The 27,737-nt window shown below is 44.0% G+C and overlaps 3 protein-coding genes across 3 annotated transcripts; 1 reads left to right on the top strand and 2 right to left on the bottom strand.

Moving 5' to 3' along the window:
* Positions 1–1,484: 1,484 nt before the first annotated feature.
* zc3hc1 (zinc finger, C3HC-type containing 1) lies at positions 1,485–6,107 on the bottom strand. The gene is made up of 10 exons (XM_083692065.1): positions 5,970–6,107; positions 5,290–5,368; positions 4,957–5,107; positions 4,692–4,775; positions 4,481–4,608; positions 4,112–4,260; positions 3,728–4,001; positions 3,343–3,546; positions 2,835–3,047; positions 1,485–2,544 (listed from the first exon to the last, which is right to left on the bottom strand). The coding sequence occupies exons 1-10, from the start codon at positions 6,098–6,100 to the stop codon at positions 2,476–2,478; spliced, it is 1,482 nt and encodes a 493-aa protein (XP_083548191.1). The 5' UTR covers positions 6,101–6,107; the 3' UTR covers positions 1,485–2,475.
* Positions 6,108–9,142: 3,035 nt separating this feature from the next.
* klhdc10 (kelch domain containing 10) lies at positions 9,143–18,798 on the top strand. Its single transcript, XM_083692345.1, has 9 exons — positions 9,143–9,341; positions 13,521–13,742; positions 14,088–14,242; positions 14,522–14,670; positions 15,061–15,145; positions 15,334–15,400; positions 15,485–15,532; positions 15,869–16,008; positions 16,353–18,798. Exons 1-9 carry the CDS (start codon positions 9,257–9,259, stop codon positions 16,560–16,562), a joined length of 1,161 nt encoding a protein of 386 aa, XP_083548471.1. The 5' UTR covers positions 9,143–9,256; the 3' UTR covers positions 16,563–18,798.
* An 849-nt stretch (positions 18,799–19,647) lies between these two features.
* On the bottom strand, positions 19,648–27,343 carry cax1 (cation/H+ exchanger protein 1; the record flags this gene model as incomplete). The annotated part of the gene is made up of 20 exons (XM_083692352.1): positions 19,648–19,721; positions 19,834–19,942; positions 20,088–20,166; positions 20,258–20,352; positions 20,720–20,862; positions 21,009–21,151; positions 21,343–21,380; positions 21,530–21,648; positions 21,737–21,836; positions 21,953–22,136; positions 22,583–22,724; positions 23,103–23,202; positions 23,460–23,645; positions 24,009–24,185; positions 24,507–24,568; positions 24,665–24,781; positions 24,952–25,060; positions 25,234–25,346; positions 25,805–25,963; positions 27,271–27,343. The coding sequence occupies 20 exons, from the start codon at positions 27,341–27,343 to the stop codon at positions 19,648–19,650; spliced, it is 2,322 nt and encodes a 773-aa protein (XP_083548478.1).
* Between the last annotated feature and the right edge of the window lie 394 nt (positions 27,344–27,737).

The following is a 27,737-nucleotide window of genomic DNA, read 5'->3' as shown; positions in this document are numbered from 1 at the left end:
TGCCTCACAGCCCGAGGCGGAGTGTTCCATTACGTATTGTTGGCACGGCCCGGCCAGCAGGATCTCTGACCATCTCATTTCTAATTCCCCCCAGGTTGTCAGTACAATACCACCTAAGTTCAATGCATTACCTCATCCTGCAAAATCCTTGTTAGAACAGGGGTTTATAAAAGTTTGGGAATGATCACAAATTCACTAACAATGTACTGCAGGCTTTTGTGAGATCTCAAGCCGACTTGGAAAAAAAAAGTGAATGTTTTTCTTTGAGGGTTTTCATCGACGTGTTCTTCACCACAGGATTGCTTCCAGATCCAACAGATTGACCCAGGACATGTGGCAGAATGTAGTGGACTCTTACTTGACTCCCCCCCCCCCCTCCAGGCAGATGCACAGATGTTGCATGGCAAAGCAGACCCCAATATGGCTATCGCTGAAAGTCCACCACAGGACAGTTTCCCTCTTCTCCATAGCAGAGGGGAAGGTCACACAATGGCATCAATGTGCAGGTATGACTTAAGCACTCTGCCCAATTCTAGAATTCCTTTATTCTTCAAAAAGGAGATGCTGCTGAGGATTCCTAACTTCTTTCTCATGGTTGAAGTGCCTAATATCCTAGTGCCTAGTCCCAAAGCCAAGCAGTTGCTCACAGTCCTGCAGGGATAAGTGCAAATAGGCCTCTATTGGCTGAGTTTGTGGATTAGACACTCCTCCGTGGTTTGGTGCAGTTTGCCTCAGGAACAAGTCAGTGCATCAGAGCAGAAGAAGGTGTAGGCAGATGTGAGGTCAAAGAACACAGCACCTGTTTCTTGAGTTTATTGCCTCATAGAAACAGCCAGATCATACAGCGCAACTTGAAACCAGTAATAAAGCAGTAATAAAGCATTCAGATGGGACCTAATCAACTGAAAGCTTTCTGAGCACAACCGTGGCTAAACATCCAAATACAAGGACAGGCTAATGGATAGCTTCTCTCATAAAAGCTATTTTACATCACTACTAACCATTACTCTCTTCAAATGCTAAAAATACTAGCATATCTTTAGTTTTGGTTCTGCAAGGCAAACAGATGTGCAAGCGCAACTCAGAGACATTTCGCAGCTAGACTGACTTTGAGAGTTGCTGGACTGAACTGCAGGTTTTAAATGAGACCCTGGAAAATGGCTGACAACAGGAACCTTTACAGGCAACACAACACACCATGGCTTCACTAATGAAAGGCTTGAGTGCCTTCCAATGTGAAATCACAGTACAGCCCTGAAGAGTCAGGGCCATTGTGCAGGACCGGTATGTCACTGGGACCAGAGGACAAGGACCACTCAACCACTCGATCCAACCTCGTTCCCAGAAATCCGTAATGATAATTGGAGCAGTGCCAGTGCAATCTAATCTGTTCTGAAGCTGCATTAAACCTGTTTCCATGTGTAGCCTTTGAGACACCATGAGGGAACGAACAAACATAAAATGCAGAGTAAAAAGAAAAACAATTGCAGAAAGAACAATTTATTAAAATACCCTTGGGAGACTCAACAAGTTGAGAGTAAAAGCGCATGCACAGTAGAAGGGACTGTATTGGCTAAGAAAAATCACAGGAAGGAGAATGGAATGACAGACAAATTGATTTCATCTCCCCAACATTCTTTAATTTCTATGGCACATAATTTCATCTAACTGGCTTGAAATCTACAATAAAAAACTCCCCTGATCCCAGAAACACTTCAGACTTGAAAACAGCGAAACAAAAAAAAAGCTAAACCAAAGTTTTTAAAAAGGACTTGTATAACAAAATTGCTTTGCAACACAATTTAGTACGCATAAGGTTTCAAAACCCTATATCTACGTTTTTCTTTACACTCTGAAAAACACATCACAGAAAAAACAACTTCCTCACAGCTTAGGGTAAAATTGAAGTCAACATTTTACACTTCCCTGTCACCCCTCTACATACGGAGATACCCTTTTGAAGGTAATACACTTGACATTTTCTTCCAGTGTTAAGCCATCTGGCTTTTCCTCACAAGTATGTTTTGAGTACTTGTCCCTCATATTCCATCGACACAGGACAAATGCATGGGATAGCCACGCGGTCTTCATGTGAGGTAAATGGAGAGCTGGCCTGAGACCAGCCTAGATCTGTGTCCCTCGAATTCTAAGTGTAGTGTCAATCAATCCACACGGTCTGAGAACCTCTCCTGGGAGCGGCTGGTTAGAATGTCCACCCACACTTGCTTCTCAAACCACACAGTCAACATTCCACTGTTCGTGGGCGAGACGGTCCTCTGTGGGACCTTGATTCAAACATCTCACCTCTTCCCTTCATTCCAGCCCCAACCCTCCCTCAATTGTAAACAAGACTTAACGGATGGTAGAAATACACTAAGACATTACCGTCAGTGCTACTAGTATGGCGTACCACAAGGAAGAAAAATCAATGGAGAGTGTCTTGATCTCTGGAGCGGGAGACTGGAGAGACGACATTTACTGAGCTGGGGACACCTGCCACTGACGGAATATAGCAAACACCCTCTTTGACTTGTCATGCAGACCCTGGAGGACAGAGAGAATACACAAAACCTTAGAAATTGTACGTTCATATTAAAAGGCATGAAAGAAATCCTGAAAGGGTGAAATGCAAACTACATTGCCCTACAGTAGACAAGGCTTGACTTTGGTGGCTTAGCAGTAATGCTCCTGGCAATAGCACATAAATACACCCTCTCCTGAGAGGTTGTGGGTTCCAGCCCTGCTTGGCCTATTCTGTCCTGTCAGCCCTCACCTGTACCTTCCTACTGTCTCAATCAATGTGATAAAAAAAAAACTTGATTTTGGACTATCACCTGTGTGGGACTGGATCCAACTGGGCTTGAAGTCTTCTTCATGGGGACGAGGAGTTTGAGCGCGGCCTTCCAGCCCTGCTGATGTAGATCTGAGTCTCCATCTTGGAAGGGGATCTCGGTGGGTCTGGTGTTCTCCTTCCCAACGTTCACCCAGGGGCACCAGTCTCTGTGCTGGACCAGGGGGTCAAATACATTCCTATGGAGGGGGCCCTCCTGAAACAACAAAACAGAGCACTTGTTCAACAGGTGATCAAAGCACAGAACCCCACCCCACACCCTAGATAAATGAGATCAAAGGGGCATTAGCACTTCTTATCAATCTGATTGATGTTGTAAAGATTATAGGGAACATTGTCAAACATTGCCTGGTCAACAGGAGTCAGACTGAATTATGTCTCGTCTACCCTCTCACTCTCTCTCTCACACACACACACACACACACACACACACACACACACACACACACACACACACACACACACAAGGAGCTACTCCTATAGGGTCTTACAGGGCTATTGGCTGATGAGAGGCACAGACGTTTGGGGTTATGCTGTGGGCTGGAGGTACAGTCTCCCCCCACACCATCTCCCTGTCCTCGGCTGCGTATGGCCAGCCTTTTCCCCTTGGCCAGGGGGCTGGGTGGCTCCTCGCTGGGGCTGGGAGAGTCTCTGCTGCGCTTGCGGACCACCAGGGGGGACGGACTCCCTTCAGCCTGCAAGGACACACAACAAAGAGAGAAACAGTTGGATACATTGTACCAGTAGGCACAGGAGGCTAGCATTGCCACATTCAGAAGCTCCCCAGAGTAGGGGAAGGATAGAAACAGGTTTGTTAGAGCATCTGCTTTATCCACCTAAAGCCATCTGTCCAGTTGAGCCCTGCTTGAGGCCTACCTGATCAGAGCCTTGGGAGCGGGTAGTGTCCTGGCTCCGCAGCTTCATGCGGCAGGGGGTGGTGGACGGGGAAGGTGAGGTGGGAGTCAGTCTGTCCCCCCGGCCCTCCTGGGCAGGCAGCGGTGTGGGTGGTGGAGTAGAAGTGGTGGGGGTGTTTAAAAAGCTGTCTCCCTCCCCCGTTGTCCCCTCCATCTGATGGAAGTTCCACAACCCAACTTTGCGCATGCACAAAGTGCAGGTGAGGATGGGCAGGTTCATGGTGTGGAGAGCTGGGCTATGAAAACAATGGAAGAAAGTGAGCCAAAAATGTTGCCATGAATACAACAATTTAAAATAAATTAATTAATAAAAATAAATAAAAGGACATTGTTGTTTATCTCTAACCTTCCGGCCCAGCCACAGAGGGCCACGACGCAGGCAGCCACTTGGGCAGCCAATGCCTCAGATGTGGACTTAAGAGGGGACCTGCCCTGCTTCTTATGCTCATCCTCAATCAGCTGCAGTAGAATGCTGATGACGTCCTCGGTCAAAGACTACAAAAAAAACAAAGTAAGAGTTAATTGGCAAAGTTATGCACATGGAAATGTAGTGAGTCAGAAGGGTTAAAAGGCAAAACCACATGGCTCCACCTAGGGTTCATAGAACTCCTGAATTCACTAAAAAAATACCTTCCAGTCAAGAGAAATCTATCATACAGTCCTCCTATATGTAATTGCATCCACAGACAAGTAGGAACAACATGGCTGCCCTCACCATGGTTTTGAGCTGCTCCGGCTTCATGGCTGGCAGCTGCTGCTCCAGGAGATAGGCGCTCTGGAAGCGCTCGAGGAAGGCACTGAGCAGCACTGAGGGCTCATTGGCAGGGACCAGCCAGAACCGGTCTGAAATGACAACACACACAACCACATTTGTAGCAACACAACCATACAAAACACTAATCTCATTCAATAAAAGAGGATTTTACCTGGGCATGGAAAGTCTGGCCAAGGACAAAACTTTTCATGCTGTGTCTGGAGTTGCGTTGTTATCTCTTCTACGCGGGACCCATCTATGAGGAGAGATGTGGTTGAACAAGACCGTCCAAGAAAACAATTGGCCCAAAATTAAAATGATAATCTTAGCTTGACTACTGGGATATAGAGAGAATTTCCCAAAACTAAGATCTTAGAGGCTTATGTAACAATGTATACAACGGTGCTGAAGTGCTGTCAAACAAAAGTGTTGCTCACATTTCTGGTAGTCCAGAGTTGGTTGGAGAGATGCGCAGAGAAAGGCGTGGCAACTGAAACACTTTAGCATGTCACAGCTCACATTGATCCAGCCATAGCTGGCACACCTCAGCGGTGACAGACTCCTAGGCTTTCCTGCCCATTTCAGACAGTGCTCATGCTAAGGAAAGGTTTTTACAAAAGGAAGCTGCACAGTAAAAAGGATCTCATTATATTAAAGAGACGAACATGTGTAAGGGGAATCTGGACAGCTATCGGAAAGTGTGCAAGCATAAGAAGCACTTGACACTAAACTTCACACAAAATACATGAGAACGACCCTAGGAAGGATATTGAATAGGACTCCACTCTTGTGAAAAAGGCGTCTTTGTTGGCTGCTTCACATGGAGCTTGAGTAATGCCATTTGGTGATCTGAAATTTAGAAGGAAGAAATCATGTGTTAGGAGCAAGGGTTCTAACATTCAAAAAACTACATTCTTAACATAAAATATAGGCCTACTTAACCTATACATAGAACGTTCTCAAGAAAGAACAGTGTGTGCCCTACTCGGTGCCCTACTTCTGATGTACCATAATTTATGCACACATGTGGATCCATGTGAGCCCACCAAACATAGACACATATGAAATCGAGTTAACCAAACAAAGACAAATGCTTGTTATGCGTTAGAAAATGTAACTATGGTGCATGAAGCTGGATCGTCAGATGGATCGTTCAAAAACATTTGGGGATTTATTGACGTTGCACATAATGTGCAGGGTTGGTTACGTAACATATTACATGTGCGATGGGCATGACCCACATTTTCCCTAAACATACACACAACAAATTCGATGTGAAGTTACAAAGATGCAATGCATAATTGACTAGACAACTAGTTAACGTGTTAGCTAACTTACCAAAGCTGTGGAAACTAGTCCGTGGCTAGCCAGCTAGCTAGCCAAGTGGAAAGCTATCATTAGCTCTCTTCAAGTAAAAAAAAATCCATGTGATTGTTCTCTGAAAACTCACCCAATTGGTCTGCTATCCTCCGATATCACATCGTTGAGAAGTTCACGGACTTTCTCTGGAGACGCGAAAACAGACTTTATTTGCCTATTTGAATTGTCGAGACGATTTCCATGACTGCCAAGAGTCGCCATGATCACCGGTCCTGAGTCCAAAACTCTCCCCCAGAAAGAAGAACGATGTCAACATTTCAGTTGAGTTCCGCTCGACATGGTATACATTTCAGCCTGCTGTTTACAATCCACAGGAATCGATCTGTACTTAGCAACTTGTACATAATATGGATATATTTAGCTATACACTTGATATATAACTACAGCTAGTTTTCTATCATTTAAGTAACAACCTAAGTAACAAAATACTATGAGGGGATGTCATCTGCTCTGCATGCTTGGTCACTGCTCAAACAGGCTTTCTGGGGCAGGTTTGAGCTACCAAAAATCAGGTGAATGCCAACCCTAACCCTTGAGCCACAGGAGGTTGTGCCAAGTTGTATGACTAGAATGGAGAAGAGCAATCCATTTCAACCAGAACTGTAGTAAACTTCAAACACCACTCATAGCTTTTCAAGCTATTCAATGCTTCAAAGTTCAATGCTCCCCGAACACCCACTGAGGGCCTAAAGCCTACCCTAGACATGTTATCCCAAACATAGTGTCTTTATCAACCTCTACCCTACTGCCTGAAGACACACACACACACACACTCAGCTGACACACTGTATGCCATGCAGTCTGCTGTGCTGGAGAAGGTTGGTGAGGCAAGGAGACAGAAGGAGAGGGAGACTATGACACCAATTGGGATGATACCAGCTCAAAGGAGCAACAGGGTAAGATGTACTCTCTGCACTCAAATAAATTCTTCTCATTCAGTCTTTTTTGTGGTGAACATTTTGGAGATGTGTGATAACAGTATACTTGTCCTCTCTGTTTTCAGTCTGTTACGGATGTAACCCTGGTTATAACCACAGATAACATTGAGGAGGAGGAGAGAAAGGTCCCCAGCATCATGTGATAAAAATACTGTATATTGTATGTCTTTTTTGCATACTATATGCCTTTTTCGTCATTTTTATATTATTTTATATTATGACATTTACGCTATCAACTGCAGATGTTTGTAATGCTCATGTGTCCATACATTGACTGCCCCCCTGTCATTTTCAGAGTATTGTAGCAAACGGCGGGGTAGAGCAGCTTGCCCTAAGCGGGTATCAAACTCACAATCTTCTGCTTCCAAACCAGCCATGCTAGCTACAACACCAAGAGAGTTAACTCCCTCGGCAGAGCTGCTAACCGGCCTTACACAGGGTCGTTACAGTATGATGTCCAGAAATCTAAGAAGGGACATGCTTTTTCCAAAGGACTAATGCCAATGAGATGATGTTGCTCCAGTGATGAAGTGATGGTGTGAATGCTCTTCTTCATTTACAGTGCCCTCCATAAGTATTGGAAAGCATTTTGTCTTCTTTTAGCTCTATTCTGTTTCACAATTTAGAAAGTACAAGATTTTGTAAACATACTCATCCTATTGTGTGGCTCCAAAAGCACTCATGCTTAGTATTTGGTCAACAATCTTTTTCATGCAATAACTGCCTGAAGTCTGAGACCCCTGACCCCACCAGATGCTGGGTATATTCTCTGGTGATGCTCTGCCAGGCCTGTACTGCAGCCATCTTTAGTTGTTGTTTGTTTTGAGGCTCTCTCTTCAGCAAATTAAATGCATGTTCAATTGGATTCAAATCTGGAGATTTACTTGGCCACTCTACTTTCCACATGCCCTGAAAAACTCCCTGGTTGCTTTGGCAGTATGTTTGGGGTCATTGTCTTCCTGTATGATGAAGTGCCGTCCAATGAGATTGGAAGCATTTGCTCGTACTTCAACAAACAAGATGTTTCTGTATACTTCAGAATTCATTCTGCTGTTGCTGCCATCAGCAGTTACATCATCAATAAAGACAAGTGAGCTAGTTCCAGTAGTAGCCATACACGCCCAAGCCATAACACCCCCACCACCAAATTTCACAGATAAGGCGGTATGCCAGGGATTTTCCTCCACAATTTACACATGCTATCACTCAAGTACATGTTAATCTTTGTCTCATCTGTCCACATGACCTTTTTCCAGAACACTGCAGGCTCTTTTAGGTACTTTTTAGCAAACTGTAATCTGGCCATCTGGTTTCTGTTGCTAACTAGTGGTTTACACCTTGCAGTGTAGCCTCTGTAGCTCTGCTGGTGAAGTCTTTGTCACTTCATGTCTATCTCCTGGAGAGTGTTCCTGATCTGTGGGATTTTTCTTCATTATGGTGAGCATTCTTCGGTCATCCACTGTAAAGGTCTTCCTTGGCCTACACAAATGATGTGACGGAACACACATGACTAACCAGAAACACCTGTCAAGCCATTTTCCCAATACTACTGGTTCCCTGAAATAGGGGGACTATGGATAAAAAGTGTTGTAATTTCTGAATGGTGAAACCAATGTGTACACAAATACCATCAACTAAAAGCTGAGAAGTCCAAACTGTTAGAGTATAAAGCTAAAAGAAGAAAAAATGCTTCCTCTTTCCAAAACGTATGGAGGGCACTGTATGTTATACATCAGTCTGCTTTTCAACCTCCTCAACAAGTGTAAATGTAATTAAATGATAAATAAAACATTTCTATTGCTCATAGCCTATTTTACAATATATATTTATATTAGTTGTTTATTATTATTATTTTTATTATTAGTAGTAATAGTTTATTACTGATATATTTTTTGACAAATCAGTAGGTAATTCACCCTTTTGGGTAAAAGCATCAATCATGCTGCAAGAGAAACCTCTTCTGTGGTTTTACTTTGCTAATCGTTTCCTAGAGTTGTAAAACATAATGGGCCAGTTTCACAGACAGGGCTTAAGCCTAGTCCTGGACTAATTCACACTTTCAATGACACATTGCCACTGAGGATGCTTTTTAGTCTAGGACTAGGCTTAAGCCTTGTCTGTGAAAGCGGCCCAGTGTGACATGCTCAACAATAGAGAAAGTGTGATTGACTGAATGTAGTGGGATGAATATGTGTGAAATGGGGCGAGCGCTTTAGTTGAGCCCCTCCCCAAAACTTTACAGATACGACGCATATTCAGTAATGCGCTCTCTGATTGGTCCGTAATACACAGCCGGTGTGCATTTGTGAATGGCCTTCCTTGACCAAGAATGGGATGTGTTATGATTTGTAATGTATTATCAGGATTTTGTCTAGATTTTATGTAAACAATTTTTCGGTTGACTTGGATCGGGGAAACGATGTCGGCCGCAGAAGGGGCTCGCAGCTCGGACCAGCTGAATAAATTCGAGAAGCTGTCAGGGAGGCCTCCACTCAGAGTAGCAGGTCAGTCAAAAACAACGGTGGAATACGAGCTAGCTAGCATACCCTGCTAGGCTAGCTATACAGCTGTCAGCTTGCCATCATGTTTTACTTTGAGTTAGTACAAGCAATATGAAGGACATATCTATCTGATCACATTTATTGATTACAGTGGTTAGCTAGCAACAATCAACGGACCCTCGGTGACATTAATCTCCTTTACAAAATAAATTAGCTTGCCTGTCAAAGTAGCTAGCTATAGCTAGCTTGCTAAGTTTATTTTGTTTTGTATATGGCTTTTTTACGAAACCATGGAAACACCTTTTTGATTCAGACATGTGAACAAACTTATCCCAAAGCAAATTGTTGGCTAGCTTGATAATCAAACCGTACTTACAGATTCGTTATTCCTAATAAGATCAGTTTTTTGCTCCTGTAAATTTGCAGAGAATTCTAGCTAATCTGCATTTGCATAGTCCCATAGCTACATCATGTACCCAAGAAGAGCACTGTGCATTATGCTGAAATTATGAATTATGTCCATTCCAGGTGATTTAGCAACATTTTTCCTCATCCTTGCACACATCTGCAGTGGTAGAAAGCAATGCAGATACAATTCTACAGAACCAATTACAGATACAGATTACCAATTGCATCTGTCATCATGAACTTCCGTGCTTTGAGAGGCTGGTCAAGGCCCACATCAACTACACATTACCTGACACACTTGACCTATAACAATTTGCATAACACCCAAACAGATCCACAGATGATGCAATTACCATTGACTGCACACTGCTTGATCTCACAACCATATCGATGGGGTAGAAGTAGAGAAGGTAAACTGTTCTAACTTCCTTGGTGTACACATCACTTCCTCACTTCACTTAGGCCTTGACGTGGTCCCATCACACTGGCAAAGTGATCAAAATGGTGCGCCAGTGCCTGTTCTTCCTCAGGCAGCTGAGGGAATGTGGCATGTCCCCTCAGATCCTCACCAAATTCTATAGGTGCACCATCGAGAGCATCCTGTCCGGCTGCATCACTGCCTGGTACGGCAGCTGCACCGCTCACGACCGCAGGACTCTACACATGATATACTTCTAAACTATACATATGGGCTGGCTGTGAAATGTGATATTCAAAGTTATTAATAGGCTTATTGACTAGCTGATATCAATGACCTTGACACTGACCTGTCACCGGGGTAAGCTGAATGAGAGTTGTAAGGTGATACAAATGTTGTTAGAATTCAGTAAAAGTATTTTTGTTCACATGATCTTCCACAATTATAAACATAGTCCTCTTGTGTTTGTTAATGTTCCAAAGTGTGTTGCATCAATGACTTCAACCCCAGGTGCAGTATGGTCCATAGTAGTCACTAAACCAGCAGTAAAACCGCATAGTTGTGCAAAGTAGATTTCCCTGCGTAATATTTAGCTGCGAGAGGCAATGTTTTTGGCCTAACTCTCTTCATCAAATTGTATCTGACTTTCCACTACCCAATGTGGAGGGAAGGAAGAGTTGAAGAAACGCTTATCATATTAAGGGATGTGCATTGTCCCACTGTAGGCTACGATAAGTTGACCTGCTAGTGAAGTGAGCTTGCTCACAGCCATCTCCTAGATAGAACCTTAGAACCTGATGACAGTTGACATGATGATGCTTTGTCTTCAGTGATGTGAGACAGCATAGACAAAGCATCCCATGCAAGCCACAGCAGTGCTGCTGACAACCACAGTACACGCTCTATCTCCAGTTAGCTTAATTGTTTGTGTGACTGTGTGAGCGCATGTTTCATGAGGGCTCATTCTGCACTGTAAGTCTATTACCCATTGAACAGCATGATGATTTGACCCCAGTCTTCATAAGGGGCTGAAATGGGCTACCTCATGATACTTGTTAAGACGCATAACAAGCTCATAAACTTCTTTTTTATTTTTTTATTTTTTATTTATTTTTTTACAACATTTTGCAACACTTATCACCAGCCTGCCATGCCTGAACCTTGAAAAAAGCCCTGAAAAAAGCTGTTATATAGAGAGAGCCACTGGGTTATACAAAGCCTGGCTGTCAGTCAGGCTCAAAAAGCTGAATGCACGGGGACGTTTAGAACAATAAGTGTTGCAGGAACTCGGCCAGTGGACAGTGACAGAGGGATTTGGGAGCATAACTGGGATTCAGGCCAAGACTCTTGAGCTGGCAGTGGCTTTTGGTGTAGGCCTAGCTACAAAACGTGGGTCTAGTCCCTTCTTACTTCATTACCTAGTCTCTTCTTACTTCATTTTGTCCAAGGGCATCACCACCCTCGAAATCCCTAAAGTGGTATGGGCAAGGCATTGCCTGACAGGGTGGAATTTCAAGGCCAGAATAGGCCTATAGGCTTTTTGTTCCCGGGAATTGGAACATTAGGCTAGGATAATGAATGATCCCTGTTGTTGAGTTCAGCCCATGTTTTATCGCATCAGTCTGCTTGTTATTTTTGTGCGGGTTTGGTAGGGTAAACCGTTATCTTGGTCTTAAGCCTGCACTGCATACAAGGTATCTGGGGTTCACATATGGCATGAAGGAATATAGCAACATGCCAGCAACATGCTGGCTCTCCGGAATTAGTGTTTTTCTGCAGAGGATGGGCAACACAGCATAGAGACAGGATCATTTAGCTTCAAAGCTTTGCTCTCTTGTTAGATGCTATTAGACATGGGCAAGACAGGCCAGTGTTTGATGGCTTGTGTTACTGTATGTGAAAGTGCTTCATTCATGTATATTTTAGGAGCCGAGGACATTGAGTTCTGTTCATCCAGAACTTTCCTTAGCTGACAAGAATTGAGAACATGCCATTTTTAACGTGTTATTTATGTGTTCATCTAGTATGGTATAGTAGCTAAACAGATGTTAGAGGTGTGTGTGTGTGTGTGTGTGTGTGTGTCTGTCTGTGTGTCTGTCTGTGTGTGTGTCTGTGTGTGTGTCTGTGTGTGTGTCTGTGTGTGTGTGTGTGTGTGTGTGTGACTAACCCATTGACTGCAGCGATTGTGGTGACAAGCCCTAAAAGGAGAGTTTGCCAACGTCAGGTTCGACACGCCAATGCCCCACCTTGCCCAAGCGTCTGGATCCCTAACAGGTTATTGAGAGCAGGTGGGTAACATGCCAGTCAGCCATCAAACCGCTAAAGCAAACAAACAATCCAAAAACAGACTGACACCACAGGAATCCCTAACTCGGATATTATTCCTGCTTCTCTGCTTCCTTAACGTCTCTTTGGTAAAAGTTTTCTTTTTTAATAAATCTATTTTCTATTTATTTGGATTGGAGTCACTCACCACATCCACTGTTCTGTTTTTGCCTGGTCAGGCAATCACGTTGTTGGTTCTCTCTGCCAGGATCTGTTGTCTAGTTGTGGTGTTGTGGCTTGTGGACCAAATGCCCAGTCCAGTCAAGGTATTTGCACTTGGCAGGGAGCTCGGTGTTTTTACAGCTCTGCAGATGGACTGCAGAGACGGAGAGGCTCTTGTGATGTGACACTCTGGTGAAAAATAGTCCTCGCTTCAGTGTGACCTTTTTAAAAGCTATGCTGGGTCATCTTCACTGACTTGTGAGCCCCTGCTCGCTTGTGTTACAGTGTCCTTCACGTTCAGTATACATACACATACATGCCATAACTTGATTTTGTTTCTCTGAAAGTTTATGTGTTGTTTAGCAAGATGCAGAACTTCTCACGTTGCTCTGCAGGCACAGTCACTGATCCAATGAAACCTATTAGGCCTAATCTATAGCAGCAAAGTGCACCAAGCTTGCTTTATTGGTTTGATCAGGCATTTAGACTGCTGTGATTAGTAAGATGTTCCATTCCATGTTTTTAAACAGTATATGGGCCATTCGACCCAGTCCAGTCAACACTTTCATGTCCAACATTGCCCAAGCAGATGATTGTGAAAGGTTATAGCTCTGAGAACATACTACATTAGTTCTATTCAACTAGTCAGACTGTTCTATTCACATGTGATACAGTTGGGAGGGACTGGCTTAAACCTTTTTAGTTTTGGGTGTCGGCCTACGTCATGATGCCGACCCATAAAGAAATCAATGCAAGGCTGATGAAGGATGGCCAGCCACAGTATATGCAATTTGATCTGCTCCTATCCATGTTGTCCCATATCCTCACCAATCTACCACCCTGTCTCCCTTCCCCACCTTCCTCCACAGGTCATCGCACCCCCCCCGCCCGGAGTGGCCACCGCTGCGTGGCAGACAACACCAACCTGTACGTGTTTGGAGGGTACAACCCAGACTACGATGAGTCGGGCGGCTCGGAGAACGAGGACTACCCACTGTTCAGGGAGCTGTGGAGGTACCACTTTGCCACAAGCACCTGGCAACAGATCCGCACAGAGGGCTACATGCCCACGGAGCTGGCCTCCATGTCAGGTAAAGATACTAGGGTGCCTACGGCTGCCTGTGCCAGTGTTTACCAGCTAGTAGATATCCAGCTCTAGAGATATCCAGACAGTTGTGAGTTGGTGCAATGTTTAGGTCTACATCCCAGTGGTATCTGTCCACTAGATTTGTCAGAATGTTTGATAAACAATCTGGCCAGAGACGGTTATTTAACTCACTATTTCAGTAAATGTGTCAGACACATTTGTTATCGAGAGTGGATTATCAAATTCTGTGAAAGCCTCTACATTTAGGCCTGCATTCATTCCCACCTGCTGTCAGAGAAGAGCTTAACAATGTTGTGACTCTGTGTCCATGTGTCCCCTTGTCTCTTAGCCGTTCTGCACGGCAACAACTTGTTAGTATTCGGTGGCACCGGGATCCCGTTTGGGGAAAACAACGGGAATGACGTCCACGTCTGCAACGTCAAGTACAAGCGGTGGTCGCTGCTCAACTGCCGAGGGAAGAAGCCAAACAGAATATACGGACAGGTAGCCAGATGACTCAAATCCCACATCCCACATCTTTTACTGGCACTGCCACAATGGCAAGCCCTCCAGGGGTTGAGGCCTGTGTTATCTTCCATATCAGACTTTTACCTAGGCTGTGACACTGGAAGACAATAAGGCCAGGGTTACTGTTGAGCATAGGAAAAATGCATTTCTAAAAAGCACAATTCCAATGAAATTGCAATGATTGAATCCGCTCGATGTATTGTAGCCATTTTTATTTTGGGATTCGGCTGCCATTTTTTTCTGTCTTCCCACTAGGCGATGGCCATAATTAATGGCTTCCTGTACGTGTTTGGAGGAACCACAGGCTACATTTACAGCACAGACCTACACAGGCTGGACCTGACCACCAGAGAGTGGATTCACCTCAAACCCAACAACCCCCCGGACGACCTGCCTGAGGAACGGTGAGGTTTCACGCTCCACCGGGAACAAACCCAGTGGGACACGACGTTTAGAACAGCGCAGATGTAATGTGGATTTGAATGTTGAAAAAAGCTGTTCATGCAATCATTGTACGTGACACAAAATCTTGTCTGTTCTGAGTCTGCTAAATACATTTTCGATTTGAATGTTCTGTAACGGCGCTCCGGAAATAGACCCCAGATGTCTCCACTTACAGATCACACTTAACTCTGCAGGCACAACAGGAATTGCGTGAATGATTCAATAATGAACACACCCAGTAGAACATTGAGTAGAACCACAGAGTATGTTGTACAGCACGTTTTTAACAGAAGAGATAACAAATGTGACCAGGTAGCTTTAAGTGATCAGTCATCCTATGTGGGTCACAGGTACAGGCATGAAATAGCACACGACGGACAGAGGATATACATCCTGGGTGGGGGAACCTCCTGGACGTCCTACCCTCTGGACAAGGTAGCACACAACTGCTAAATCGCTTAACAAACAACAGTTGCTAAGTTGGCCCTTTGGTAGTAATGTAGTTAGACCATAAAGACTATTATTAGTGCCTATGATTACTGACTATGGATTTTATTTGGTATGGGGGGGGTTGTCCCTTTCGACAATGTTCACGCACGTAAATCCATTTTCCCCATGATCAGGTTCACGCGTACAACCTGGAGACCAACTCCTGGGAAGAGATTGCCACCAAGCCTCATGATAAAATAGGTATATGCAGTATGTAACGTTTGATAGTAAACCAACCTTTGTACGTAAAGTACGACTCATTAGGTTCATCTTGATTTTGAACAGGGTACCCTGCTCCTAGGAGATGTCACAGCTGTGTGCAGATAAGAAACGGTGAGGTTCTCCTCATTTCCATTCAGTGTTCAGTGTTCAGTGTTCAGTGTTCAGTGTTCCATACTGTGTGTTCAGTCAGTCAATACATCTACAAATTGGAGACTATTAACACTCCAGTGCTTCGATGCCTAAATATGAGGTAATGTATAGCCAGCCGTAAAAGGGCGTTACCAGATATTGTCCTCCTCCAGGCTTTTTACAAGGATGATATTGGGGGGGGGGATGATATCAGGCAATTATTAGAAAACCATCATCTCTTCACTTATACATTCTGTCAATTAATAGTCAACTGTTTCTTCTTACTAATGCTGTTTTTTTTTGTTTTTTTTGTCTCAGACGTGTTTCTATGTGGAGGTTACAATGGGGAGTTGATATTGGCTGATCTGTGGAAGATGAACCTACAAACGTTCCAGTGGACGAAACTACCAGCAATGATGCCAGAGCCTGCTTACTTCCACTGTGCTGCCGTCACCCCGGTTAGTGTACTACAGCACACTCTAGGAGGCCAGCGTTGGGACACTGATGTGGCGGTGATAGATACTGACATACCAGGAGAGGATGACACGAAGAATGTTTTCAAGATCTAGCACAGCAGACTGGGATTGCCTTGTGTCTCTCTCTCCCCACCAACCCCTCTCTCTCTCCTCCCCCCCCCCCCCCCCCCACCCCACCTCCCCTCCCCTCTTTCTCTCTCTCAAACTTAATGAGCTTTATTGTCATGACATTTCAGTATTCCACATTTCCAAGAACAGAAACACAATCTTATTGGATCAATAACCACAATTCAATATCTTGTTCATATTTTACTCCCTCCTCCCAGGCTGGCTGCATGTACATCCACGGTGGTGTGGTGAACATCCACGAGAACAAGAGGACTGGCTCCCTGTTTAAGATCTGGCTGGCGGTGCCCAGCCTACTGGAGCTGTGCTGGGAGCGCCTGCTCAAGGCCTACCCCCACCTGGCCCAACTCCCCACCATGCAGCTGCTCAACCTTGGCCTCACACAGGAACTCATTGAGCGTTTGAAATAGGAGAGGGAGGGAGGGAGGGACGGAGGGACGGACGGGAGGAGAGGAGAGGAGAGGAGAGGTTGGAGGGAGAGCACAGGATTTCTTTTGAAGAACTGATCTTCTGCCTACTTAGCCCGCCTTAAAACCAAAAACAATGGGATGCCTTTATTTTTCCCCCCCCTTTTGTGTTGTGTTTGCACACTTCTGATGATGATTTAAAGAAAAAAAACAAGTGGAATGTTTCATGCCCCCACCCCCCTTAAACAAAGTGTGGCCCATCCCTAGCCCCCCCCCCCAGTCTGCCTGCGGACCCTGAAAAAATCATTTGTTTCTACGACGACGCTCTCATTCGTTTTATTGGCCTTCATGACTTTATTAAGAATGACATTTCAGAAGAAAGGTGCATGTTTATTTATTTGAAGTACTAAAGCTACATTTGTATGTGTTTTCATGAGACATTGTGTTTGCATTTCTCATAGACATTATTTTTTCAGTAGATACAGACAAGGTCGACAGGAATCAAGTCAAATGTTACCAGACAACTGGCATGTTTTATGATTGTTCAAAGGGGGGCAGTTGGATCACCCTCATGCAAGACTTGATTCAGGTCATTAGCAGTTATTTTTACCATTCAAGACTTTAGGGATAAAATGCCAGGTTTTAATTGTATGTTAGTTATTGGTGTGAAGAGCAGACAAATGCTAGTTTGATCTCTAAAAGCACTTCAGTTGAATCTTATTCTGCATCACACTTCTCATGTCCTCATTACACTTTGTAAGACGTATACGCTGGTGTCTCTATCCTGTAAAACAAATATCAAAGACAGGTAAGCACCATGTCACGATTCATTCGGAACAGTTTGAGTCACTTTATTTCTTCTCCGTGTGCTTGCAGTAGTTATTTGTAAAACCAAATCATCCATCACTGTGAATATGGTGCTCCTTAAATTACTTTAAAAGGCTTTTATTCAAATAAAATCTATACTGATTCTGTTCAAACCTTTACTCCCTTTCTGCTGATGTAAGAAAATGAACAACACTGAGTTTGCAGGATCTGTTTTAAGTAGAATACTAACACTTATTTCAGTCATTCAGTGCCTTTCCCAAAGTTTTAATAATGTTGATGTACCACAAATCTGGAGAGATTTGGGGCCGGTTTCACAGACAAGGCTTAAGACTAGTCCCAGACTAAAATGCCTGTTTGAGCTGTCTTAACTCAAAGCGACTTGCACAGACTTATCTTAAAATAGTCGTAGATTTTCCTGTTCTGGATTAAACAAAGCCGGTTGCAAGAGGGAGGATTAGAGCTACTCCAGGACTAAATTGACGCTAGTTTAACTAGTACACATTAAGGCCTACTCCTGGCTTAATCTAAACCTGGTCTATGAAACCGGCCTCTGTTTGTTTAAGCCACTTCGACTAAGAGGGTTAATTGAGAAGTAATGCAAGAGTTTTGTAAAGTAATTTTATCTTCATTTGTTTTGTGATTCAAACATTGTGACATTTAAATGACTCTATGATTTAGCCTTTTTCTTGTCAAGCCTTCTTCCCTTTTCTCTCATCCTCCTCCTCCTCCTCACATGAGGAACACACACACTTGTGTCAGATCAATCTTTTAACAATTTGCCCTTTCCAAATTATCTTTTAACTGTTCTATTTTCAAAGAACCACTGAACAAATTGTCAAATTAAGCAGCAATAATGTAAAGAGAAAGGTTGTTATTGAATTATGCTGCAGTATTGTTTTTGGATGAACTTTGTTGTTTACTTGGAAGCATGAATCTTGAAGTAGTTAGGATTCTGTTACATTATTATGCAGAGTGCCATGGTAAGATAATAGACACAGTTCAGTTGGAGTTGAACTTCAGCCAAATATGATTTCACCTTGATTTCAATGCGACTATAATTTGCCTTTAGGAAAGTACCAGACCTTATGTTTAGGGTCAGGGTTGATTGTTGCCATGGGAATGATCTAAATTAAAATTAGAATACCTCTGTTGTCTGGACGACCAATAAGGGAATGCCTAAATCTGTGCCTGCCCTCATTGTATTCGTTCCCCCTCTTTCTTTTCTTTTGCATGACAGCAACATTGGCTACCAGCATGCATGATGTCATGACTCACACCTTTATGTTGGGGAGGAGTTTTCATGGACTTGAATATCCTTGCTGTGCAGCAAGTGGTTTTAAGGTGACCACTCAACTGAACCTGTTATTGTGAATGTGTTTTTGATTGTTGACGAGTCAATAAACGTGTACTGTATAAAGTTTGTTTTTGTTTTGGCTGTGTGAGCATGGTAACGGGCATGGACTGAGCCACTATCCATGGCAGCTTGGAAAGTGTTGGCTTCATTGCATGGACTATAGTACGACTGAGTCATGTATTTTTGGCCTCGTTTAGTCAGATCTTTTGCTCACTAACCCATCAAAGAACCCTCCTACGTGTTTAACCAGCAGGATGAAGCTAGGATCATATTGCTATTCTCATTACATTGCTTGCAACTGGCACTACTTCATATCAAAAGGAGGCTGTGAGTGCAGGATGATACATGCACAAAGCGTCAGTCTGCTCAAATGCAGCAGCTTGCACTGTTTGCTACGCCACATTCAATGCAAGGTCTTGTAACAGAAGTAAGAACAACAAATGACAAACAGTAAATATTTCTCGATCTTCCCACAAATCATTACATTATACACTGTGTTTATATCCATGTGATCCCAAAACCCAATGGATTTGAAGCAGAAATGTACAGCGTCACAACCACTTAAACATATCAATTTATTAGAACATGAACTCCATATAAACCCTGTTTAAAAACAATAGTTGATATCCTGGAACACTTAACAAAGGTGCCATTTATAAAGAGTGTGTGATTTATGGCTTGTCTTTCATATAGTTTTGATACAGCATAACCCAGGGTGTGCAGTGTTGATCATTCTAAAGGTAAAAGTGACTTAATGCTTGCTGTTGTGCACCCACTGCCTGTCATTAGCACCAGCTGTATTCATTAACCAGAAATAGCTCAACATACTTCCAAAGCTAAGTTAATCACATACACAAATAAAGCAGTCCCTGTAAAAATACATTAATTTCTTCTTGACTTTACAGCTCAACAGACGGCAGGCGATGGGGCAAAGTAGTACAAAGCCAGGAGGATGAGGTAGACCACAACGAGAGCAGTACCTGCAGAGGAGACAGGGACTTAGAATGCTGATGGCGCTTGTGCAGTTGTGTGTAACACTGATACAATTCAGGGACAAACGAGCACTGCTTGGGCTGAGGTTGAACTGCTTACCCTGAAAGTAGTCCGACTTCCCATCCATGAAGATATAGTTGACCAGAATCACACTGAAGATGCTGGCCCAAAGATGTAAATCACTGAATATCAGCACGAATCTGACATCCTGAAAAAACAAACAAAAAAAACGATTGAATGGCCCACTCACTTCTGAATGAAAATCTGAGAATAACATGCTAAATGTATTGCAAGTTAGATACATAATAGGCTATGTAACAAAATCTCATCAACCATCTCTTAAATCCACTTACGTAGAAAGCATTGAATAAGATGAGTAGAGGAATCTGAATCATACAGACTTGCACTGCTATACAGCTTCCCACCTCCAAGCTGTAGAGACACACTTAGTCAGAAGGCCGACAGGATGATTCTTTGACACTGAAAGCACCACACAGACACTGTTAGCACAACAGTGTCCTACCTCAGACTGATGTTATTCTGCAGGGCAAACTGGATTCCGTTGACAAGCTCTGGAAGTTCAGGCACCATCGCCAACACAGTGACACCGATGAAATACTGCAAACACAAGGTGACAATGACACTGTGCAATCGGCTGAACAACAACAGTTTTCGTAGGATGACAACATCAAATTCAGTTAATTTAGCGGTCGTCAGAGGACACTGATGTTGAGGTTGTCAAGGCTGCTCATGACATCTGGTATTATTATGATGACCTTATGAAAGAAAGCTCAAGTAAAGTGTAGCCTCTGGCTTTGTCTAAAATGTTGCCTTCTTACCCAAAAGTGCACTATGTAGGGAACAGGATATCATTTGAGATTTGCCTTCTTTTTCAAGAGATGTAGAAACAAGAAGTGTATTATGAGGCGTTTGAATGTCACAATGTTCCCCCTGGGCTTGACAGGGTTAGAGTTAGAGTGTGTACCTGGGAGACGGTGGAGTGGGAGAGGATGGGTTCGATGTTCTCTGTGATGAGGTCGGCACAGGCAGCCATTAGCAGCGTGGCTATTACCAGCACCCCCAGAGCCCTCCATCTGGACCAGTGCGCTACGACACCATGGTGACCACCTTGTGAGATGCACACACACACACACACACGTAAATAGGCAGACAACCCAAAAATATGCCCCCCCCCTCCCCTCACGTACAAAAAAATAAAATAGACATTAACTCCTAAATACAACATGCACAACATAAAAAAAGAAAAAGCACACCGGCGCCCCCCTCTGGATCCTGACCATGGCCATGCCCATCACTGATGTGGATGTCGTAGATGTGAGAGTGTGTCTTCAGGGTGAAGATGAGGCCGATCAGGTAGGCAGCAGGCAGCAACACAGAGATGGTGTAGACCAGAGGCCTGAGAACATGACAGATTACATTGACCAAATGGTAGCACAGCGTAATGCAACTAAAGTGGACTAAGGGGCGTAACACACAGGGCCGACCTGAACTGTTCTTTCCAGCACGATTTCAGGAACAACGGTGGGTGCGTAACAAGGCCGGCCCTGTAGTGTGAAAATGGTCTAAATGTCTGTTAGCAGTACTTACTCAATGTGACTGAGAAACAAGGACTGGTTACTGTCACTCTGTTGAGAAAAGGAGAGTTAACAAATTGTAGCACTGTTGTTTATTACAAACTAGACTACAAAAGGGCCAACTGAACGACCCTCACTTGCACCTATACAGTAACAGGTGCAGTATCTAAACAGTAACTAGAGGATAAGGAGGTACCCACCATGTCGTAGTGGCAGTCGTTGCAGACGAAGGGACCGCTGGCGTTGCCTGGAGAGTTGGTGCAGCCCTCACAAACCAGGCTGCCGTACGCCTTGGAGAACAGGGTCGGAGCAAACACGCCTGTTGAAAAAAAGTGTGTTTGAGTGAGCAGGTTTGAACTGCTAGTGTGCGCTTGTGTGTGTGTGTGTGTGTGTGTGTGTATACCTACCCCCCACTGATATGAAGAGCAGGGCTGAGCTGACCCCTGCAGATCGGCTGTTGAACCACTGCTCCCTGTGCTTGAAGCCCCCGATGATCATACAGATGCCCTGTGGAGAGAGGAGAGATTTCCTTTGAGTATCTCTCAGAGTGTGTATGACTGTGTGTACAGTATAAGAGCCTGCCTGCCCCTGTGTGTGTGTGTGTGTGTGAGAGTGACACTCACAGGGATAAAAAGGATGCAGCCCAGCAAGGTGCCTGTGAGCGCAGCCTTGACAATCTCCTCGTAGCACTTGGTGCCGGCCTCATGACCCCTCAGCAACGCTGTGATGTAGAAGGTCATCTCCGTGATGGAGCCAAACGTGGCGTTCACCACTGCCCCCACGGCAAAGTTACTCTGTGCCGAGATACTGGAGAGACCGCGTGGACACCGTCAAATGGTCAGATATAAAAGCAATGGCATGTCACCTGGCCTGTTCCAATACATCTAGTACATAATCATATCACCTTACGGCCATCACTTCATACAGTATACACCCCAGATCATAAATCACAATATGCTTATAATCTAAATCAAAACAGCCTCCACATTGACAGCAGACATTTAGCAGGGCTGACGTACGTACAAAAACAATGGGACCCAGAATCTATTCACAGCCAGGCTCCTGTCATTCTAGATTATCTGTTCTACACAATAGATTTCTACGGTATGACACGATCCCTTACTCTATCAGAGTGTCATGTCCGTTCTACATGACATTTCTATCTAAGCGTTCCACAATGGTTGTACCCGACTCAACACAGCCCTGGTCAGTTGTGCTAGTGGCCTGGCGCCGTGGCAGACGGGGTTCTTTACCTGGCGATGCCCATGCCTATGTAGTAGGAGAGAGGTATGATGGAGATGACTGCTGTGGCAAACTTGGTCTCTGGGCTGGCCAGCTGGTTCTCTCTATCCAAGTAGCCGATCAACAGAGTGACTATGACCACAGGCAGCAGATCTAGCACACAGCTTTAAGGACAACAAGGAACCGCTTCAATGGGAACATAAGAGGCGTTCATATAGATATACTATTTTTAATTGTATTATTCTATTCTCTTTTTCAAAAATAACACTACTGGTATTTGAAAAATAAAATAGAAGTATGACAGAAGGCAGATGATCTTAGTGCTATAAAGCTTTGGGGAACCTTACCCATGTTAGGTCAAGTCTGATTCAAATCTATGGGTTGAGAAATAAGGAGAGATCACATGAAGTGGTATTTTTTTGGCACTGTAAATAACTATTAGGGGAAACTGACATCTGCTGGTCAATGGTGGAAGGTGCGGTTGGCAGGACTTTTTGGTCCTTCAGACCAAAACATTGAGTAAAAGGATACTGACAGCCAAGACGTTGATTCCGTCCACAGTGTATTTGTAGTAGTACCAGTTGAAGGCGTTATAGCAACACAGGACGACCCTTGTCTCACAACCGTGAGTCTGCAAAAAGGACGCAGACACAAAGATGTTAAATTATACATTTTCACAACACTTGAGGAAAAACCCCACAGAAGAGCATCACATTCTAACAGACAGGCCTTTCCACAGCACCACATTTTTTACTGTTTCAGTCAGGAATCCTTGTTAAGTGTCTGTGTGTCAAACAGACTACAATCATTCGCTCTCTGAGTAACTGTCTGAGATTCAGGTGTAAGACGAACATGTTACGGTGGGGGAAAGATTTGACTGGCACACACCTTTCTGGGTGGGCGGATTTGGACTTCCTCTGGGGGCATGAGGAGGATGGTGCCCAGGGTACGGGCGTTCATCTTTGCCACGGGGATGGTGAAAAGCAGGAGCCAGGAGAGCAAGCAGGCCAGGCCGTGGGTGAGGGCCAGGAGAGGGTACCCCAGGAGCAGCCATACGTAGGTGCTGACAACACACTGTACCGGTATAAAGTATAGGAAACCAGGTGAATAGGTACACAGACAAGCCAAGAAGAGAGATGTGATAAACCATACTTTATGACATGGAAATGAATAAGTGTGTCAATGTATCCAAACAGCTTTTCTGTCGTCTGGTCTTTTTGGAATTTCGCAACAACCAAATCGATGACCTTCCTTTAGAATCAGAGGAGAAAAATAATTCTTTGGGTTTTAATCTCTGTTGTGCTTTTCTCAAGTGCACGACAGGGATAGACAAGACACAGGCAGCCTCACAATTCATGAGGTAATGTGCTGTAATTCAAGGCACAATTCCAACCCCAGATGGACAATAAAGACCTACTCTACCCCATGTCTGCTCACCCAGTAGCGTGACCGTACGGGCTGGGCTCCCTGGGACGGGACCTCGATGGGGACAGAGGGAGACATGAGCAGGGGTGTGGTCTCCTTCACCTCTTTTTTCACCTTTTCTTCTGCCTCCTCTGGAATTGCCTCACAGTTGGGGAACTTCAAACAGCACCTCTTGACCGGGTTACTGGTCTGTACAGCCAGAGGAGAGGAGGAGGAAGAGAGAGCAGGAGAGGAGTAAAAAGAAAGAGCATAAGATTAAATAATGACAAAACAGCACTATTGTTAAAATGCAATCATTATTTTCATCCATCGTAGATATGTTGACGAGTGGTAGCCTACTTGCAACTATATATGAAAAGCAGCATTACAAATTACAAAAACATTAAGCAACAATGACTGAGCCAAGAGTGAGGAGAGATTCTTATCTGGAGTAAATTTACTAAGACATGAAGATGGAAGCAATTTAGCTCATCCTGATAAATACATAGAAAATAGCTTAATGAATGTTACCTTTTGGATTGATTTCCCAAATGGCCACAGAAAGTAGCATGCTAACTTCCAACACAGCTTCCCTGAAAGAAAATGTCAAGACGCCATACTTTCAGGTGTTGTTCTTCAGAAGGGAGAAAATAGGATTTTGTTTGACTGTAGGACATGAGAGCGCCTACCATAAGGGAATCCAATGACGGTAAGAAACATCAGGGTGCATACCAGGAGGTATGCTAAAGAGATCCACCATCCAAATAAACACACATAAACAACGTTTCCACAAGTGATGAAGGAACCTGAAAATAAGGGAGGGAGAAAATGTTTTATTGTCTATTATACAATTAGGCTCTTGTTTCTTTCCCAGCGTTACACAAGGTTGACCTTTCCTAATGAGCGTCTGATTACCGGTTCGGCAGGCAGAAAGTGAGTTATGAGGAGAAGCACTGTTGAAGGACGAGACACTGACCTGCTTGGGGTCTGATGAAGTTCAGGTCAGAGTACAGCTCCTTCACAACGTCTGACCTGTCCTCGATGGGCCTCTCAGTCACATGACTCTTCCACTTTCTGAAGCCAAACTGAAAACACACACGCACCAAATTGACACCTATACCCCTACGTACACCTTTCAACTTAAACACATGGAAGACAAGGAAGATGATCTGTGTTCTTTGGGGTTAAATCTAGCTGGGACTACAGTCCTTCAAGTCTCAGCCACTGTGTTCATGAGTACATCCTGAACTCCACCTACCCTGTAGTTGTTGGCCAGTTTGTTTGCCTCCACCTCGTTCTCTGCTCTGATAGTGGTGCGGCCCGTGCCGTCCTGCCACACCTCATCCCCATAATGTGAAGGTGTGACTCGTCCTGATGGAACACACACCAGGGAGCACAACCAGTGGATGAGAGAGGATTCAATCAAGTATCTCACACTTTTTTAAATCTGTATTTTTTTTGCTGACATTTCTGCTTTATTGGGATAGAGACAGTCGAGATTGACAGGAAGGATGGGTGAGAGAGAGGAGGGATGACATGCAAGATATGTCGAGGGTCGGAATCGAACCAGGAATTGCGATAATGTGGCATGCGCATGTGTGCTACGCCACTAAGCGCCCCAAGTATCACACACTTAACACAGGCGACATTTTGGTCCTCGCAAAGGGAGGATCTGACATGATTGAACATAGCTTTAAATACACATTTCATGAGTCGTAAAAAGATAAATCTTGTTTCTCGAGGGCTTCGACTTTAGCCACCCTAACACACTCGCCATCCATGGTATAAAACCATGCGTATTGGCAATTCTGCACAGGCTGCAGCCTCACCTCTGTGTGTAGACAGGCATTTGGGCGTGTGGTAGCAGTAGCGATGGGAGGAGGTGGGGGAGGTGGTCTCGGCCAGGTCTGGGTGATGGTTGCCCACACACAGTCTGTCACACTGGGACGTACGACGGTGAAGCCTGGGATCATGGTCCCATTGGGTATCTAAGGGGATGAAAGAGAGACAACCAAAGTATTTGATATTGAAAATAACCTCCAACTGGTTCAGAGAGCTGGTTCAAAACAACGTATCAAGAGGATAACGCGTTCGTACAGGGAAGCAATCACACATCACACATCGTACAGGGAAGCAACTGCCCCGTGGTGCAAAAATACACCCTATGGGGTATAATGTGTGACTAACGAAAAACTCCTGATGGTCACAATCCAATTCATCCACGCTGCAACACTGCAGGAGAACTGGTGTGTCTGATGACATTCTCTCTGGTTTTACAGTGGACCCACCAACAGCTTGTGATGCACAAGACAACACAGAAGTAATAGTTAGGACCCAGTGACACCAATCATTAACCTTCATGCATTGTAAGAGTGATAGAGGTGATTTAGAAGTTCAATACAGAGAATTTGGAATGGTCACACACTAAAAAAACACAAGAGCAGCACTAGAGCAGAGGAAGAGATGTTAATTTGATAAGCCCACATGACATTTCCTAAGCCTTGATATGTCCACAGGATTTGGAGACAATATTGATGGCTTAGGCAGGGTCAATAACTGTCCCATGATGACCCAACAACTCCTTGCCAAATTGTCTTGTGTCTGTTTGGATGATATGCTTCCACAGCATGTGACATCATGCAGCTTGAATTATGAGTGGGTTGATGCGCAACACTAATGGCCTGAAGCTACGGATGTAAATCTTGACAGAATATTGTAGCTTCTTGTTTGTGTAATAAACTAACTATTTATTCTTATCCATTGTCCGATAACATCTGTGAACTGAACAAAATATTGAACCAGTGCACATGGAAACCTTTGCAATAGTACACACAAAATGTGTCCATTCATTTGAAAAATAGGGCCAGGGCAGACACACAAGCAAAAACATTAGGCCTCTGCAATTCAAAAATGTATGGCAGCAAAATGACTTATGAAAGTCTGTTTCTCCTCAGCACACATTCACAACTGCGGGAATTGACACGTAGATTAATATACAAACAGGTGATTTTAATTAAAGGCATTGTCGAACAATAAGACCTAAACAATGAGTTATAAGACTCCTTTTATGCTCATAAACTTATTTATTAGTACAAAACTGAACTGTAGGAAACAGAATTAGTAACAATAGTAGGTACATTTTGTAAACTGTTTGTTCATCACGACAAAAAACCGACGGGAAAGTAACCGTGTTGCAAACGCCGCGGAGTGGGTCGCGTGCTGGAAGGTAAGCACGAGCGCAGAGTTGATTGACGAGACTTGAATTGAGAGAAACTGTAAGATTTCAAAGTCTCACCTGGACTATCAGCTGTAGACCTCCGCCGACGGTTCTCTGGATCAGTAGATATGGCAACTTTGATGTGGGACATTCTTGTTTTTTTGTGAAGTCTATGTACGACTTCAGTTTAATCAATTCATCTCCGTCTCTCACCAGTCCTGCACGTCTTGAAAAATGTTGTGGCGATTCGCATCGCACGTCAATGAGCATTCTGGGATCATCCTCATATGCCCGAGCTCCCCATTGACTGCATGCTGGGATGTGTAGTAATTCAGTTCGAGAGCACACTGGTTGTCTATCAAAGATCATACTATTTGGCCTTACCAAATCTAATTTAAAAACATAACCATATCAAATTAAATGTGGTTGTTGTAAAAAATTCCGTCCACAGTCTAAACATTATTCCAACAAGTCTCCAGAACTAATAATTAGAGGCAACTGTTGATGGCAAATTGACCCTCTGGGGCTTATATTTGATTAATTTC

The sequence above is a fragment of the Argentina silus genome, assembly GCF_951799395.1.
Source record: "Argentina silus genome assembly, chromosome: 20".
Classification (NCBI taxonomy): domain Eukaryota; kingdom Metazoa; phylum Chordata; class Actinopteri; order Argentiniformes; family Argentinidae; genus Argentina; species Argentina silus.
The sequence above is the reverse complement of the archived record's forward strand: the minus strand, read 5'-3'. Positions and strand labels throughout refer to the sequence as shown.